Here is a 14723-nt window from a genome sequence, read left to right on the forward strand (position 1 = left end):
ATAATTAAAAAGGAGTTTTAAAATGATTTTAGAAGGGTACCAATAGTTCAACTCAAATAAAAAAACTCTTATGGTTGCATTATTCAAACTTTTAAATCTCTTCTATTAGTCTCATATTCACCGGTTCAACCAAATAATTTACACTTTTCTATATCTATTTTAGTACAAGAATTTATTTTTGGGGCTAGTAAATTTTTACTTCAACACTTCCTAAAGTGTAATATGGCAGTTGTTGTATCTTCATTTTGAATTTTGAATCATAAATATGAGTACAAGATTAGTGCATTGATAAGTATATAAAATCATCCGGATGTCCACATTTTAAAATTTTCTAACGGAATCAAAAGATGAGAAAAAAAATTACAAACTTTAATATATTAAAAAAAATAATGTATTAATTTTTTTTCCTTATCTTTTAACTATATCTTTATTTTAAAATCATCCGAACATCCACACATGACACATGATCACCACTCTTTATGAAAACCCTTTAAAAATGGGAGTAACCGAATTTACTATATATGTATCCTTTCTTACAAGCTCAAATAGAATGAAATTCCAAAATTGGAATCGTTATGTTTGTACTTGGTAGGCTTAATTTGTTTGCCAATATGGCGAAACAACGAATTTTAAGCCCGGCAAGCGAAAATAGCTTGTCAAATCGTACTCAATTTTTATTTTTATTTTTCATAAGAAGTAGTACTCAAGCTTGAAGTTTATACTAGTTACTCATCTTCTGTATGATTGGATGTGTGACATTTATAGAATATTGTCAAATTGTATTTCTTCTCATCGTACATATTTATAAATAAACCTGATTGTGATTTGTGACGACAATATAGCTAATTATACTTATAGCGAATGAAAACGCAACATATACAAGAGTAAAGTTATACATGCATAAAAAATTTAGGATATAACATATGCATCTTATTTGAAGTGTTAATGATATGACACTTATATATGTGAAGAAAATTATATTGTTGTCACGTTAATAATTAATTATAAAGTCAATAATTGTCTTACACATAATAATAATCATTGGTGAGTGTCGCATAAATTAAGATATAAATTTTAAATTCTAACCATATTAGTCACTCTACAAAGATCTTGTAGTAGTGATTTTTTTTTTCAATTTTAAAACAAAGATTTGCCTTGACTGCTGATGTGAAAGAAAATTTTAAAGAAATTCAGACATATTAATTAGAGTTTTAGGATTCAAATATAATTTGGAGTTAAAGACCTTGGTATTTATTCTTCCATACTTTTCGAGGACAAACTTTTGAATTTACGTCCAATAAACAATTCATATTAAATAGTTGATCAAGGGTTTAAAAGTTTATTTTAAATAGATAATTATTAGATTGTGTCATATAATTTGCAGTATCATTTGAGGTACAAACTTTGTGGCTAACTTTACAAGCCCATCAATATTGTATTCACGTACAGTCGTTTTTTTTTTTTTTCTTTCAAAACTCAATTTGTCATAAAGCACGCTATATAAAATCAAAACCCATCAACCACAATATTAGTGGTTAAAAACTTAAAATGAAATTATCTACTTAAATTGTTACTCTTGTGCAAATTTGATGGTGATTAGAATTTGGAATTATTAATGATCAACCCAAACAATGAATTAATTTGAATAGAGATGTTGGCATATTCATAATTTTTAGTTTAATGCATGCGTATCTTGTCATTTGAATGATACCACCACATTAAAGTTATCACGATTATTATTATTATTGGTTTTTATTATATTCTTCTTAATATTATGTATTACATAATTTTCTATAGATCAACTAGTAAGTGTTTCAAAAAATCATTAAAAGTTATTTTGATGTATCATAATTAAACCTCAATTTGAAATTAGCTTACAAATAAAAAAAATCTTACTCTCCGGACACAAAAATAAATTCATCTTTTATTATGAGTTTAAAAAGAGTGTTCATCACTTGACCAAAAAGTTTTGTATATATATATTTTTCCTTTTAAATACTTGCACTGCCTTAAAATTTTTATTAAAAAAACCCATTTTATAAATATTTTTTTATATATTTTTTGCTCGATATTTATACCCTTTGGTTACCGAAGGCTTGAGTTAAAATTTTAGCCTTTTAGGAAGGGGTCTCCGAATGCGCGACAAGATGTGAACAGTGATCCAAATTTAAAAATGGGTAATTTTTAGGAACCTCTCCTAAGGTTTACCATATTGACACATAGAGAAAATGTATCTACGTAATTACAACCACCTCCCCTCCTGTTAGTATCTGATTAGTTTGACTGTTAGTTGATTGTTGAAATGACTAAATTACCCTTCCCGCCAAAAGTAAAGTGAAATGAAAAAAAAAAAAAGAGTTGTACCCATGTTTACGAGTTTTTTTTTTTTTTGAATACTGATTAATCATCATATTACTGCATTACACAGATATTTACAACTGCTATTATAGCAGATATATTACACTGATATTTACAATCAGAAATACATGATTGGGACTTATATTATTACATTAAATTCTGTGAAGTACATGCCCAGATAAATAATCCCTTACAGAAGAGGGATGTCCATACTCCACTCGTATTGCACGAGGAAGAGGAAATTTTTGAAATATTAAACAAATAAGCACGTTAGCCCCCACAAATGCTTTTGTGGGGGCTTGAACCGCTGCCCTCACAATGCTTGTGAGGGCAGCAGCCCACCACTCCGACCAAGGCCGGAGTGGCCATGTTTACGAGTTACGACAACCAAAATGAATCATTTACTCACTTTATCATCATCAATGAGTTGAGATTTTAAATCTCTTCTTTACTTTACTGTAAAGCACCGCGATCATTGTCGTGACTGCAAATTCAGTCATTCCCATTACGGTCACCAAATTCCTGAAAATCAGAACCAACTGCGGCAAGAGCTGCCTTTGCATTGCCAAGCACCTGCAAAGTCAATGTACATGAATGCTTTTTGACAAAAAATTTGGTCAAATTAACCAAATAAGCAATGGTGGCATTCCCAAGTAACAAGTACACAATGAATTTGTCTTCTCAAGCTTTCTCAATTGTAATTGCTGCCACATGCCTTCAATGTAGAGGGTAAATGGAAGAAAGATCGATGCAGCCATGAGTGCCATATAAACCAATAAATTTATAGAATTTATTTTTTCAGCCTTTGACGTTAACAGGATTTGTTGAATAGCAGATTTCGAAGCACGCCTAGTTGTGGATCCAATACAAACCAAGAACCCAAGTAAATAAAACAGGGGCTCGCTGTTGCTAGCCAACACAATAACAAGCACAACTGGCATCAATGCACAGTAAACCTCGGCAAATTCTTTCTTGCAAGTAAGCAGAAAAGTGGAAATTGCGTTGAAGAACGGGGTCGCAGCTCCAATGGCATACCTCAGCGAAGTGTTGCCACAAACAACTAAGAAACAGAAGATGGCACTCAAAGCAAAGATTTTCAGAAAATTGCTTTTGTGATAAAATCGTTTTTAATCTTGATAAAGCTTCAGGCAAAAGGGGCTGCTTCTTCATAGCTTTAAAAAGATGAAATTAGTGCTGTGGTTACGTGGAAGAGAAAGAGAAAGTTAAGTGGATGTTTTCTTTTGTCTATTGGTTAATGCAAAGTATTGGTTAACAAAGTGTAACAATTAATATTTTTCGTATATTAATAAAATATCAACTTGAATTTTGAATTATTTTGAATTTTAAATACATTTTTACACATTTATTCTTATATACTGACGGCATACGTATTTTCGTACTAATGGAAGGGGAGGTGGTTGTAATTATATGGATATATTTTCTCTATGTGTCAATACGGTAAACCTCAGGGAGGTCCCTAAAAATTACCCATTTAAAAATACTGAATAACGTGGGCGGCTCGTGTGTCAGATTGACCCATGGACATCAGAACACGTGGGGGCTGTCATTTGTTGGACTTTACAGCTGAGTGACGCTCTGATAGTATTTTACTCGTGAGTCGTGAGTTGTGACTTAGTGTTGTTCTCATACACATTGATAGCTCAATGTATTATACCATAACATTCTATTTTTAAATAGCAGTCTATAAACGTTATCATTTAAAATAATAATAATAATAATAATGAACATGGTCCATGCTCAACTTAATAGTTTATCCTTTTTTTTTTGTGTTTCTTCTTTGTTTGTACTTCTTGTTTTTTTTTATCTATTTAATTATATCTTCTTTTATTTTTTTTTCTTTTAAGTTATCAATCACGAGTTGGAATTTTTATTTGTTTAAGAAAAAACATTGCAATTTCAAAATTCATTGAACCATACTAACTTGGGATTGCAGTGCCCGATGAAATAAGTTACATGACTACTTTTTTATGTAGATAAAATAAATTACTTAGTAAAAGAGTATCTTAGTAAATTATGATATTGCGGTTGCTATAAATTTAAAAAAGTAGAGTAACTACATCTAATAATTTTTATTACAAAAATATTGTTTTATTACACAGTGACTTAAATATACATAGGCTTATGTTACCTTTTACTTATATACTAACATATAGAAAACAAAACATACTTGTCTTTTTATTAAAGTATTAACGTTATAACATGAACATTAAAAAAGTGTGGTGACTTATTTAGTAAATTACCAATTTTTACCTATTTTTAAATGTTTCTGTCAAAATAAAGAAACTTATATAGTAAGTGGCTTCTAAAAAATTTACTAAACATTATTTTTATCAAAATTTATGAAATAAGATGTCTAATCTCAATTCCAAACGAACACTTCAAACAAAACGAATTTTATAATTTATGGTTGGTGTAATTCTAACTTTGTTTTCTCCTTAAGAATTCATAACTGGTAGTCAATATTTCTTTTCAAAATATTATTCTTTACATTCTTTTTACGACTTCATACTCATTATTTTTTAACGTTACCTATTTAATCATTTGTTTTAATTTTAGTTTTAATGTCTTGTTTAAACCTGTTCAATCGTTTTTACAATGACACTATACTTGGTACGAATATTTTGCAAACTAGAGAACTAGAAAAACATGATTTAAATAAATAATTTCGTTTAATGTAATGAAAAGTAGATATGAAGAAGAATAGCTTAGTTATTGGAATGTTGAAGATTAGATGGCCTAATAAATAAGCCTTGGTGTGACTTGCACTAAATTTATTTGGTGGAATTTTCCGTAAATAATCTTGGAGCATAATTTTTTAATTATTCGTTACTTGTTATGTATGTATATAAATTATTATGATTGATTGAAATATGTACAATCAATGAAAAAGAACAGTATTTTAAGGGCACTTAAAGAATTTTTTTACCATTTTAATTTTGTTCCGACAACCTATGCGATTTTCTTAAAAAAACAAGGGTAAAAGCTCGTTTAGTCCTTATATTTTGAAGTTAGTGCTCGTTTAGTCCCTATATTTTTAAAAATACCTCAAACCATCCCTACCATTAAATTATTGACACTTTTGTCATTATCTTTTGTTCTTTTTAACTTATTTTTATAATATTGCCCTATTATAATAATTTTTTAGACATTATTAAAAAGAAAAAAAATAACCCTATTATAATAATTTTTTTAGACATTATTAAAAAGAAAAAAAATAAATTACCACTTTAACACCAAAAAATAAAATAAAATAAAAAAAAATATATTAATTTTTGTGGAACACACTCTTGAGTTAAAATATTAATTTTTCTAAAAAAATTGATAATGTAATTTTTTACGATATTAATTTTTTAGACATACGTGAGCTTCCACAAAAATTAATATATACCTTTTTTGTTTTTATTTTATTTTTGAGTTTAATTTGATAATTTAATTTTTTATTAATATCCAAAAAAGAAACATTATTGTAAAAATGTAATATTGTAAAAGCAAGTTAAAAATAAAAAAAAAATAATGGCATAAGTGTCAATATTTAGTAGCAGGGACGTTTTGAGGTGTTTTTAAAAATACAGGGACTAAATGGACACTAACCTCATAATATAGGGACTAAACAAGCTTTTACCCAAAAAACAATTATTGAAAAATGAGAGGAGTGTACTTTTAGTTCTCAATCGCAACTTTTTTAGTACATTCTCGCGAATACGATGATATATATATATATATTTTTGAATACTGTTATACAAGATAGTAGGTATTACAATTAATATTTACAAACAGATTCTACTATTGGGACCTTCATCGTGGCATGTACTCCTCTGAAGCGCTGCCCAAATTCTTCAAACCCTCTCAAATATTCGAGAGCTGTCCACTCTACTCACATTTTGTGAGGAATAGACAGGCTCCACTCAATTATTTGATAATTGAGGAAAGATTATAAATAAGCCCCATAAATACGTTCATGGAGACTCGAACCCTTGCACTCATTATTCTAAGTGCAAGTGCTCTCCCACTGGACCAAAGGCCCATTGATTACGATGACATATTTTTATATTCAATATTCTTCAAGTTATGAACTGATTTTTCTTTGCCCATTGTTGTCTAATTTTTTTACGGCAAACAGCTCATACCCACCCCCCCCCCCCCCCCCCCCCAAAAAAAGTTGATTTTAATATTATTTTCAGATTTATACTTCTAATGGGTTTTGTATACATGTGTTGGCATTTTCTTCCCTCGCAACTGTGCATGCACTGGCAATCTGGCATTTAGCTTTCATATTTTTCATCATTTGGCAGTTTCATTAGTCAATTATTTGAGGGCTATGTTTTCAAATCCGCAAACTCTTTCCGCCATGTCATTATGAGATCTTTTTAACTTTTTAATTTATTATAAAAGATATACACAATTTTTTTTTTTGGATAATAAAAAAGATATATATTTGAAAGTTTTATCTTTCATTTTTCCAAAACACCCTCAAATATTTCGCATATATATTTGTTATCATCAATAACAAATATATATTTCATTCTTAATATATTTGCTTTTTAAAAGATAAAACTTACATAATCAATATCACAAGGAGAATCATGTCACATGTATAGTACCTTATCAATTGTATAATATTAGAGTCACATAACTAGGAATTATATATTCTAAATTAATGTAATGCTGACATCCACACATCACAATCTAGACATGACCCTTGCTAATAATTATTATTTAACATATTAATAATAATAGATAAGGAAACTAATCTACATTTAACACATTAGTTAAATACAAATCTTAGATTAACGAAATACGTTGATGCAGTGTTCATTACAAATTGATTTCTCTTAAATGCACACGTGTAATTACGTGGCATGAGGAGCTCGAAGCTCGTTGCCACCTCACGGTTGCAGTTATCTTCCCCCTTTGCTCAAACCGAAAAATAAAAAAAAGGGCGGCGAGTAATTTCCTTCTTTAAAAAATATCCCCGATTAATCGCCCACCACACCATAGCAAACCGTTTCTTTTATTAGCCCACGGGCGAAACTCGTCACGTGGCAAAAAACGTGTCAATTTTTAACTAGACAACAGTGCACATCTACAGAACCACCTGTCGGTGGGCACCAGTTTTGATAATGTGTGAAGAAAACGCCCAAGCACGTGGTATGTTACTGGATCAACCGGTCACATAACCGGATTTTACCGGTAACCGCAGCACCCGTTTTATTTTTAATTTTCATTCATAATTTTTAAACATCAGCGGTCAAGATCTTATGAAATCAAAACTTTATAAAGAAAGGAAAAACGGAACGGCCCTCTCTCTCTCTCTCTCTCTCTCTCTCTCTCTCTATCTATCTTTTTGCCTTTTGCTGTAGTCCAAAGCTTTTATTTTTGTTGTGTTTGTTGGGTTTTTTTTTTTCCTTGAGTCTCTATCAGTAGTTTCATGTGAATGAAGAAGAGGGTATTTTGCAATTTTGATCTTCAAATTGGTTTGTAGGGTTGGTTAAAAAGTTTGGTTTTTGAGGTGAGTTTTGCGTGAAGGTTAAGCTTTCTTCTTTTTAAATTTTTTTAAGGAGGAAATGGAGAGAGATTTTATGGGTTTGAGCTCAAAAGAACCAGTTATTGTGGTGAAGGAAGAGGTCAACAATGATGTTTGCAAAGAGATAGGTATTGCATGTTCTTCTCATTTTTTTTTTGCCCTTTTTCAGTTTGTATAACTGTTCTTTGTTTCTTTGTTTCTGCTTATGTCTTTTGTTTTTTTATTCGCTTTATGGCCGTGAAGATATGGTGTAGGTTTGATAATTCGAAACTTTGTTGGTCTTTTGTGATTTTGGTTTGCATGGCTGGTTAAATTGAGATATGAGAGTTATGTCAATTCAGCAAGGTTAATGTTTCGTTTAGGATGAAACAAATTTCATTACTAGAGGCCGGTTTTTGAATTTTTAAGTTTTTCCCTTGGATTGGATGAATTAAGCTCTATTCTGTAGTTTCTTCATTTACATGAAGATTACTTTCAAGTGTTGGTAGCTGTTAGCACGATTCTTTCTTTATTCGGTAGCTGGGTTGAAAAATTTTTAATTTCTGTCTTTGAAGTAGTTAGATGTTAATATCCGACCAAATTGTATGAGAAAGATGTAATTAGAATGTGAAAAATTTCTTACCGGGTTAGTAGTTTAAAATAATAGTAATATTTCTGATTTTGGAGTTTCAAGGATAGGGGTCGTGGAAGTTGAAGTTGCAGTTTGTTTTGTTTAATACCTGAGCATGCAGTGAATCTGAGTAAGCAGATTTTGGTCATCCTGTTTGATTTTGTAGGATTTAGTAAAGGGTCGGCGATTCAGTGGCCCTTCTCCAACAAGGTCAGTGCAGTTCCTCAATTCATGTCTTTTAAGGTTGCTCAAGAAGATAAGAATAAGAAGATTCTATCTGATCACCTGGGGTCCTCTGGATTTATGCCTTTCTCTGCGGAAGCATATGAGCATAATCAAAGGCGTGGAATGGCCGAAGTTCAGGTTTGGCATTATTTGTCTTTCATGTTGTCTGTCTTTCTTTTCATTCAAATATCAGAGCACGTTTAAGGGAAATTAAAACTATCATTTGAGTTTGTTCTATGTGAGAAAAATTCCAACTGAGTCCGCTAAATTTGACAATTTAATGCAAATTGTTCGATCATTGGCTTGAATTAAAGGTGGTTTTTCCTTAAATTTTATGATTCCAATTGAGTTGACTAAATATTTTCTATGTTTGTTTGAACATCTTTGAAATTGAATGATTTCTCAGCCAAGTCCTGTTTTCTGTTAGCAAAACTGATATAAATTTTATGTTTCTCCATTGGTGTCAACTATATAGAAATCATTCGATCTCGATAGGCAAGGTGGGACTCATATTTCACTGACAGCTTATTCTGTGCCACATGAAGTGCATTCTGTGCACTGTTCTCATGATATAAAGACATTTCCAGTCTCCAACCAGGCAATTCCGGTTTCTATCAACAACCCTGTCTTCAAGAATCAATTTGCTACCATAGGTCAGAACATGGGTGGTGCCAACGTGAAGCAACAGTTTCTTGGAGGAATTCCTGTTACATCTCCACATACAGTTCTTCCCACCATTGGATCTTTTGGTGGGGTACATGAATCATGGTACTTGTTACAAATTGCTTGAATTCAGTTACTTGAACATTTTGCGTAAAGGAAAAGGGAGTTTGTAATCTGACTGAAATGAGTTTACTAGGAACAATATCAAAACCCGTGGATCTCCTCAGTTGACCATCTTTTATGCCGGTACAGTTAATGTCTTTGAAGATATCTCGCCTGAGAAGGTTTGTTTTTCTCTCTTTCAGGAAAATACTTGTGCTGGTTATTAATTCCCTATGGATTCAATTCTAAGCACAAAAGTATTATTTCAATATCTTTCCAGGCTCAGGCTATTATGCTATTAGCTGGTAATGGTTCCTCCATTGCTCCAACAATGGCGCAACCAAAAGTTCAGGTCCAGGCACCTAGCTCAAAGCCAACAACTGTTGATGGTGTTACTGGGAACCACCCTGTAAGCACCCCACCTGGCACTGGTCGTTCAAGCCCTATATCTGTTTCTTCTCATACTGGTACTCAGTCAGCGAGTGGCTCTACTAGTACTGAAGAACCAATGGCTGCTAAAACAATAGGGTTGACGACCACTCATATTTGCAAACCGGAGACTCCAAATATGGAGAAGGCAGTGGGATCTGTTGCTGCAACTGCTGTGACATCTGCTGGTATGAACTTGCTCCTTGTGTTTGCCTTCAAAAGGATATTTCTGGTTCTTAAATGAATCCAAGTTCTAGTTCATTGTTTCAACATCCATGCAGGGCAATGTCTGTTAGGTACAATCGTTCATTAGACTAAATATTGAATTAATTCGAGTTATTTAAAATATGACACGGAGATAAAAGAAATGTTTCGAGCTATCAATAATTTACCAGAATAACAATAGTTGCTTTACATATTCATCATGCATTGTTTAGTTCTGTCTTAATTCTCTCAAAATGTTTATTGTTGACCATCTGGGATATTACTAACTTGATCCGTCTCTCTTTTACTGGCATGTTTGAAGGACATTCAAACTTTTACAAGGGCATCCCTCAGGCTCGAAAAGCTTCCTTGGCTCTATTTTTGGAGAAACGCAAGCAAAGGTTAGCTGTTGTACATGGTGTTATCTTCAGACTTGTCGTAAGTAAGCTGCTGTTACTTAAATTGAAACTTTTATCTGTGCATGCAGAGTGATGACCGTAGCCCCATACACCATCAACAAAAAGTAGTCTCCAGAAGGCTCGGTTCTGGAATGCAATGGCTTTAACCACTCTGTAACCTCGGCAGCATCAATTGATGGTAGCCGAGATAAAATAGTGCCGAACTAGAAGGGTAATTTTGCAAATTTATGTAGTATGTTTTAATATTTAAGAAAATGGTTTTTTTGTTCTTAAAAGGAACTGAAACCCTGAATTTGCTTCGTTTTGGGACCTAAATTATGTTCTTACATAATAGTTTTTGTAGGGTGGTATTTTCCCCTATTTGTATTTTCTGTTAATCAGTACGACAATTGAGTATCCTTTGTAGCCATTAAATGTTACATTGTGTAAAATTAAAGGTAATATATATGTTTATTTGTCGCATTATAAATTCTTGTATAAATTATAAATTTATTTTGTGCCGTGGCATAAATTCAATCATTATTGGGAGGCCGAAATTACAAAATAATATTAAAATGTCTCTCTTGAAATCAATGTCACATAATTCTTTGAAGCTCCTCCGATTGGTCTGCAGCTTTCGTGTTGGATTCAGTTTCTGTTTATTAGTGTCTGCAAGTCTCTCTCTCTTATCTTTATCCGAGGAGGGCACAATTTAAGTTTGATTATCTGTCGTCAAATGTATTATTATTTCTCTTTCCTTTTTTATTTTAATTCAGTACCGACCAAATGAACCCACCGGAGCTATAAACTACAATGTGAGAAACAAACGCACCTACTAATTTTTTTTTATTTCTTTTTTAATTTTTAAAGCAACTGTTAACGTTGACATGAGCCATTATATAATTGAGATGTTTCTAAAATGGATAATTTTTAAAAACCTCCCTTGAGGTTTGAGGTGGCTGCAAGTAAATGGTAAAAATCATTTTATTTGTAAAAGACCTCCTACCATCAGTTAAAATTTTCATTGACTAACTGTTGACTTTAAAAAGATAATATTATCTCTAATAATAATTTATAGACTGACACGACTAAAATACAAGGGCTGAAACTTATGATGCGTAAACCACTGACTTTATTTTTTTAACATTTTTGCCTTTTACAATTCTAAATATTTATAATTTCATAAGTAATTAAAATAATTATTTTCACCATGATCAAGTTATTGATATTTCCTTAAACTCTTAAAAAAAAAATTACAAACTTAAAAAATATATATAATTGTTTTGCAATATGACCATTGGCTTGCACATTAATTTAAGGCTCACAAGCGGCACACACACAAACAATTTGCATTTCTTCTTCCCCTCTACTCTTAATGGATTTTGGAAGCTCAAATAACACAAGCAACTTTTACTGCCTATCCCCATCATTACCCATTCAAAATGCATCATGACCATTTTCCAATAAGCTCCATAAACAAGAACAAATTTTAAATAGACCTACACATGAATTAGTGAGTTGTCAAATGTAAAAAAATTTAAGAAATACAAACTTTTACTATCAATCCCCGTCATTACCCATTCAAAATGCATCGTGACAGTTTTCCGGCAAGCGTCATACACAAAATAACAGCGAATTTATCGAGAAACAGCAGAAAATTTAATAGAAAAACAGTAGCATATTTTTTTATAAATTTTAAGATTTGTAATTTTAATTTTTTAAGATTTTAAGGAAATATCAATAACTTGATCAGGATGAAAATAATTGTTTTAATTACTTATGAAATTGTAAATATTTAGAATTGTTAAGGGCGAAAATGTCAAAAAAATAAAGTCAGTGGTTTTACGCATCATAAGTTTCAGCCCTTGTACTTTAGTTGTGTTGGTTTATAAACTATTATTGGGGGTAATATTATCTTTTCAGAGTTAACAATTAGTCAATAAAAATTTTAACTGACGGTAGGAAATCTTTTACAAATAAAATGATTTTCACCATCTACTTGCAACAGCTTCAAACCTCAGTTTTTTAAAATTACCCTTTCTAAAATAGAGAGAGTTAAAAAACTTTTATAATCTTATCTATTTATAGTTAGAAGTTCATATATTAATTCAATTCAATTTTCGAGCTTGATGGAGACTTACAAAAATCTATCCACAAAGAGCAGCTGCGCTGTGGCCTGTGAGGCAACGATTACTGCAAATATATCATAAAAGATGTGGTGCAAAAATGGCAGACAAGATGATTGATGGATGCGTTACGGTTCAATTTGAGTTCACACGCAAAACTATTTTCACGTGACCAACAACTGCAAATGCATGGTTGTAATTATTTCTAGATTCTATAATAATTATCATATGGCTTCCCTTATCACATTTACATTATTTTTTTTTAACATTTTTATTTATTAATTTAATAATGTCGTATTTACTTAAACTGAGTGATAGTTGTTGGATGCTGGATGGATGGACACTAAAAATAGCCAGTTGGGCTGGCAAGTTGGTTGACTATCAGTCACGTTTTGAATGAGTGTTTATTTTCAGAGGCAAATGGGGCCCCGCGCCCGCAGCCCACTTGTGTGAATAATGTAATTCCTTTGTCAAACCTCCCAGCCAATCCGTGGAGACTTTCTTTTAGCGAGGGTATTTGTCAACCTGGGTCATTTTCTTTTCATAATTTTAACCCTTTTTTCTTCTTCTTCTTTTTTTTTTTCCCCCTGGGATTTGATCAATGATAGGGATCAGGCTACGGTGCAACAGTGGCACCGTGCCACAGTTGCACCTAACCGTTGGATGCAGTTAGATTGGTGGGATCCACCGACATCCAACTGCATCCAACGGTTAGGTGCAACAGTGGCACAGTGCCACTGTTGCACCTAAGGGGAATCCCAATGATAGATAAGCATAGATTGTCATTACACATCCTCGATTTGACAATCAACTGCACATTTTTTTATGGGTTAGTTAACAACTTGAGATAAACTTATGAAATATTAACTAAAATTTTTGAGATGTTGTAACGTATAATGGAATGACGTTGCCTGGCCATCACTGTAATTAATTGTTGAATGTTTTTGGAGTTCCAACATGTTGAATTTGCAAGTTGTGGGTTTTCATTTGGGTTTTTACTACTACTACTACACATTTAGGGTTTCAAAATTTTCACAATTGGTTTTAACAGTCTAGAATATCAAACTTGCTTTCAAATTGTAAGCTTTATGTTTCAGATCAGAAGTTCTTCATATATATATAAAAAAAAAAAAAAAAAAAAACATACGGACAATAATAATATCCTTACTAGCAAAAACATCGCTGGGGCTAAATTTGAAATCCGAGCAGCAACTGTCTGTCACTAAAGGTTGAAGGAAAGAGATGAGAATATTGGAGCAAAAGCAGAAGCATGGACCAATAATGGATCTTACTAGGCATGAATAGACCAAATGCCTCCATTATTATTCAAATTGACGGTCGTCAGTGTGGTCCATGTAGTTGTGCAGATATTGCAAATGTTGATTGTTTAATAGTTACCGTCACATTTACGTCTTGCCCTTTCAAGATTCCAGGGGTTCTACGTCTTTATTAAATATCCGAATAGATAGTGTTTCAAAATCACATTCCAAACATATCTCGACGTACAGTCGGATGTGATTATTATTGTACGAGAGCGTGACCGACTGTGATGAAAAAGGAGAAGAATGAGAAAAGTGGGAAATTGAGAAAAGACATTGACTGTAGCATGCTATATGCAACTGAAACGCTATTATTATTATTATTATTATTATTAACACAAACGAGTTGGTACACTCTTCGTTTTCAGATCCAAGTTTATCATCCTTCCCCTTTCGGATTATAATGATGATGATGATGATGATGATGATGATGATGATGATAACTTGCATCATGAAATTAACATACTGCTAGTCTCAGTTAGGGGTCAGCACCGGTTCAAATTGGTTCGATTTCGAAATAAACCGAAATTTTCAATTCCGTTTGGTTTGAGAATTTCAAAATACCGATCTGAGAGTTCCCATTCGGTTCGGTTTTGATATTGATCCGTTTGATTTTTAAATTATAAAGCACCGAAACAAAATTGAAAAACCGAACTAAACCAAGTTTTTTCAAGTACGATTCGATTGGACCCCTAAATGCCACATAATATTTTTTAATTAAAAAATTATTTTTTAGATTTTCCG

The 14723-nt window shown here is 32.0% G+C and overlaps 1 protein-coding gene and 1 pseudogene across 1 annotated transcript; one reads left to right on the forward strand and one right to left on the reverse strand.

Annotated features, from left to right (window-relative positions):
• Window positions 1–2777: 2777 nt before the first annotated feature.
• Window positions 2778–3744, reverse strand: LOC112101026 (annotated as a pseudogene).
• A 3944-nt stretch (window positions 3745–7688) lies between these two features.
• On the forward strand, window positions 7689–11024 carry LOC18052670 (protein TIFY 6A). Its single transcript, XM_006448125.2, has 7 exons — window positions 7689–8031; window positions 8680–8876; window positions 9214–9506; window positions 9598–9685; window positions 9784–10120; window positions 10459–10537; window positions 10624–11024. Exons 1-7 carry the CDS (start codon window positions 7944–7946, stop codon window positions 10661–10663), a joined length of 1122 nt encoding a protein of 373 aa, XP_006448188.1. The 5' UTR covers window positions 7689–7943; the 3' UTR covers window positions 10664–11024.
• The last annotated feature ends 3699 nt before the right edge of the window (window positions 11025–14723 follow it).

This window comes from Citrus clementina, unplaced genomic scaffold (assembly GCF_000493195.1).
Source record: "Citrus clementina cultivar Clemenules unplaced genomic scaffold, Citrus_clementina_v1.0 scaffold_2, whole genome shotgun sequence".
Taxonomy (NCBI): Eukaryota; Viridiplantae; Streptophyta; class Magnoliopsida; order Sapindales; family Rutaceae; genus Citrus; species Citrus x clementina.

Excerpts from the sequence above, each read along its gene's own strand:
- LOC18052670 (XM_006448125.2), top strand. The coding sequence starts at position 7,944 with ATGGAGAGAGATTTTATGGGTTTGAGCTCAAAAGAACCAGTTATTGTG. Across the intron at positions 8,032-8,679 it reads TGATGTTTGCAAAGAGATAG|GATTTAGTAAAGGGTCGGCG; the intron begins GTATTGCATGTT and ends TTGATTTTGTAG. Across the intron at positions 9,686-9,783 it reads AAGATATCTCGCCTGAGAAG|GCTCAGGCTATTATGCTATT; the intron begins GTTTGTTTTTCT and ends ATATCTTTCCAG.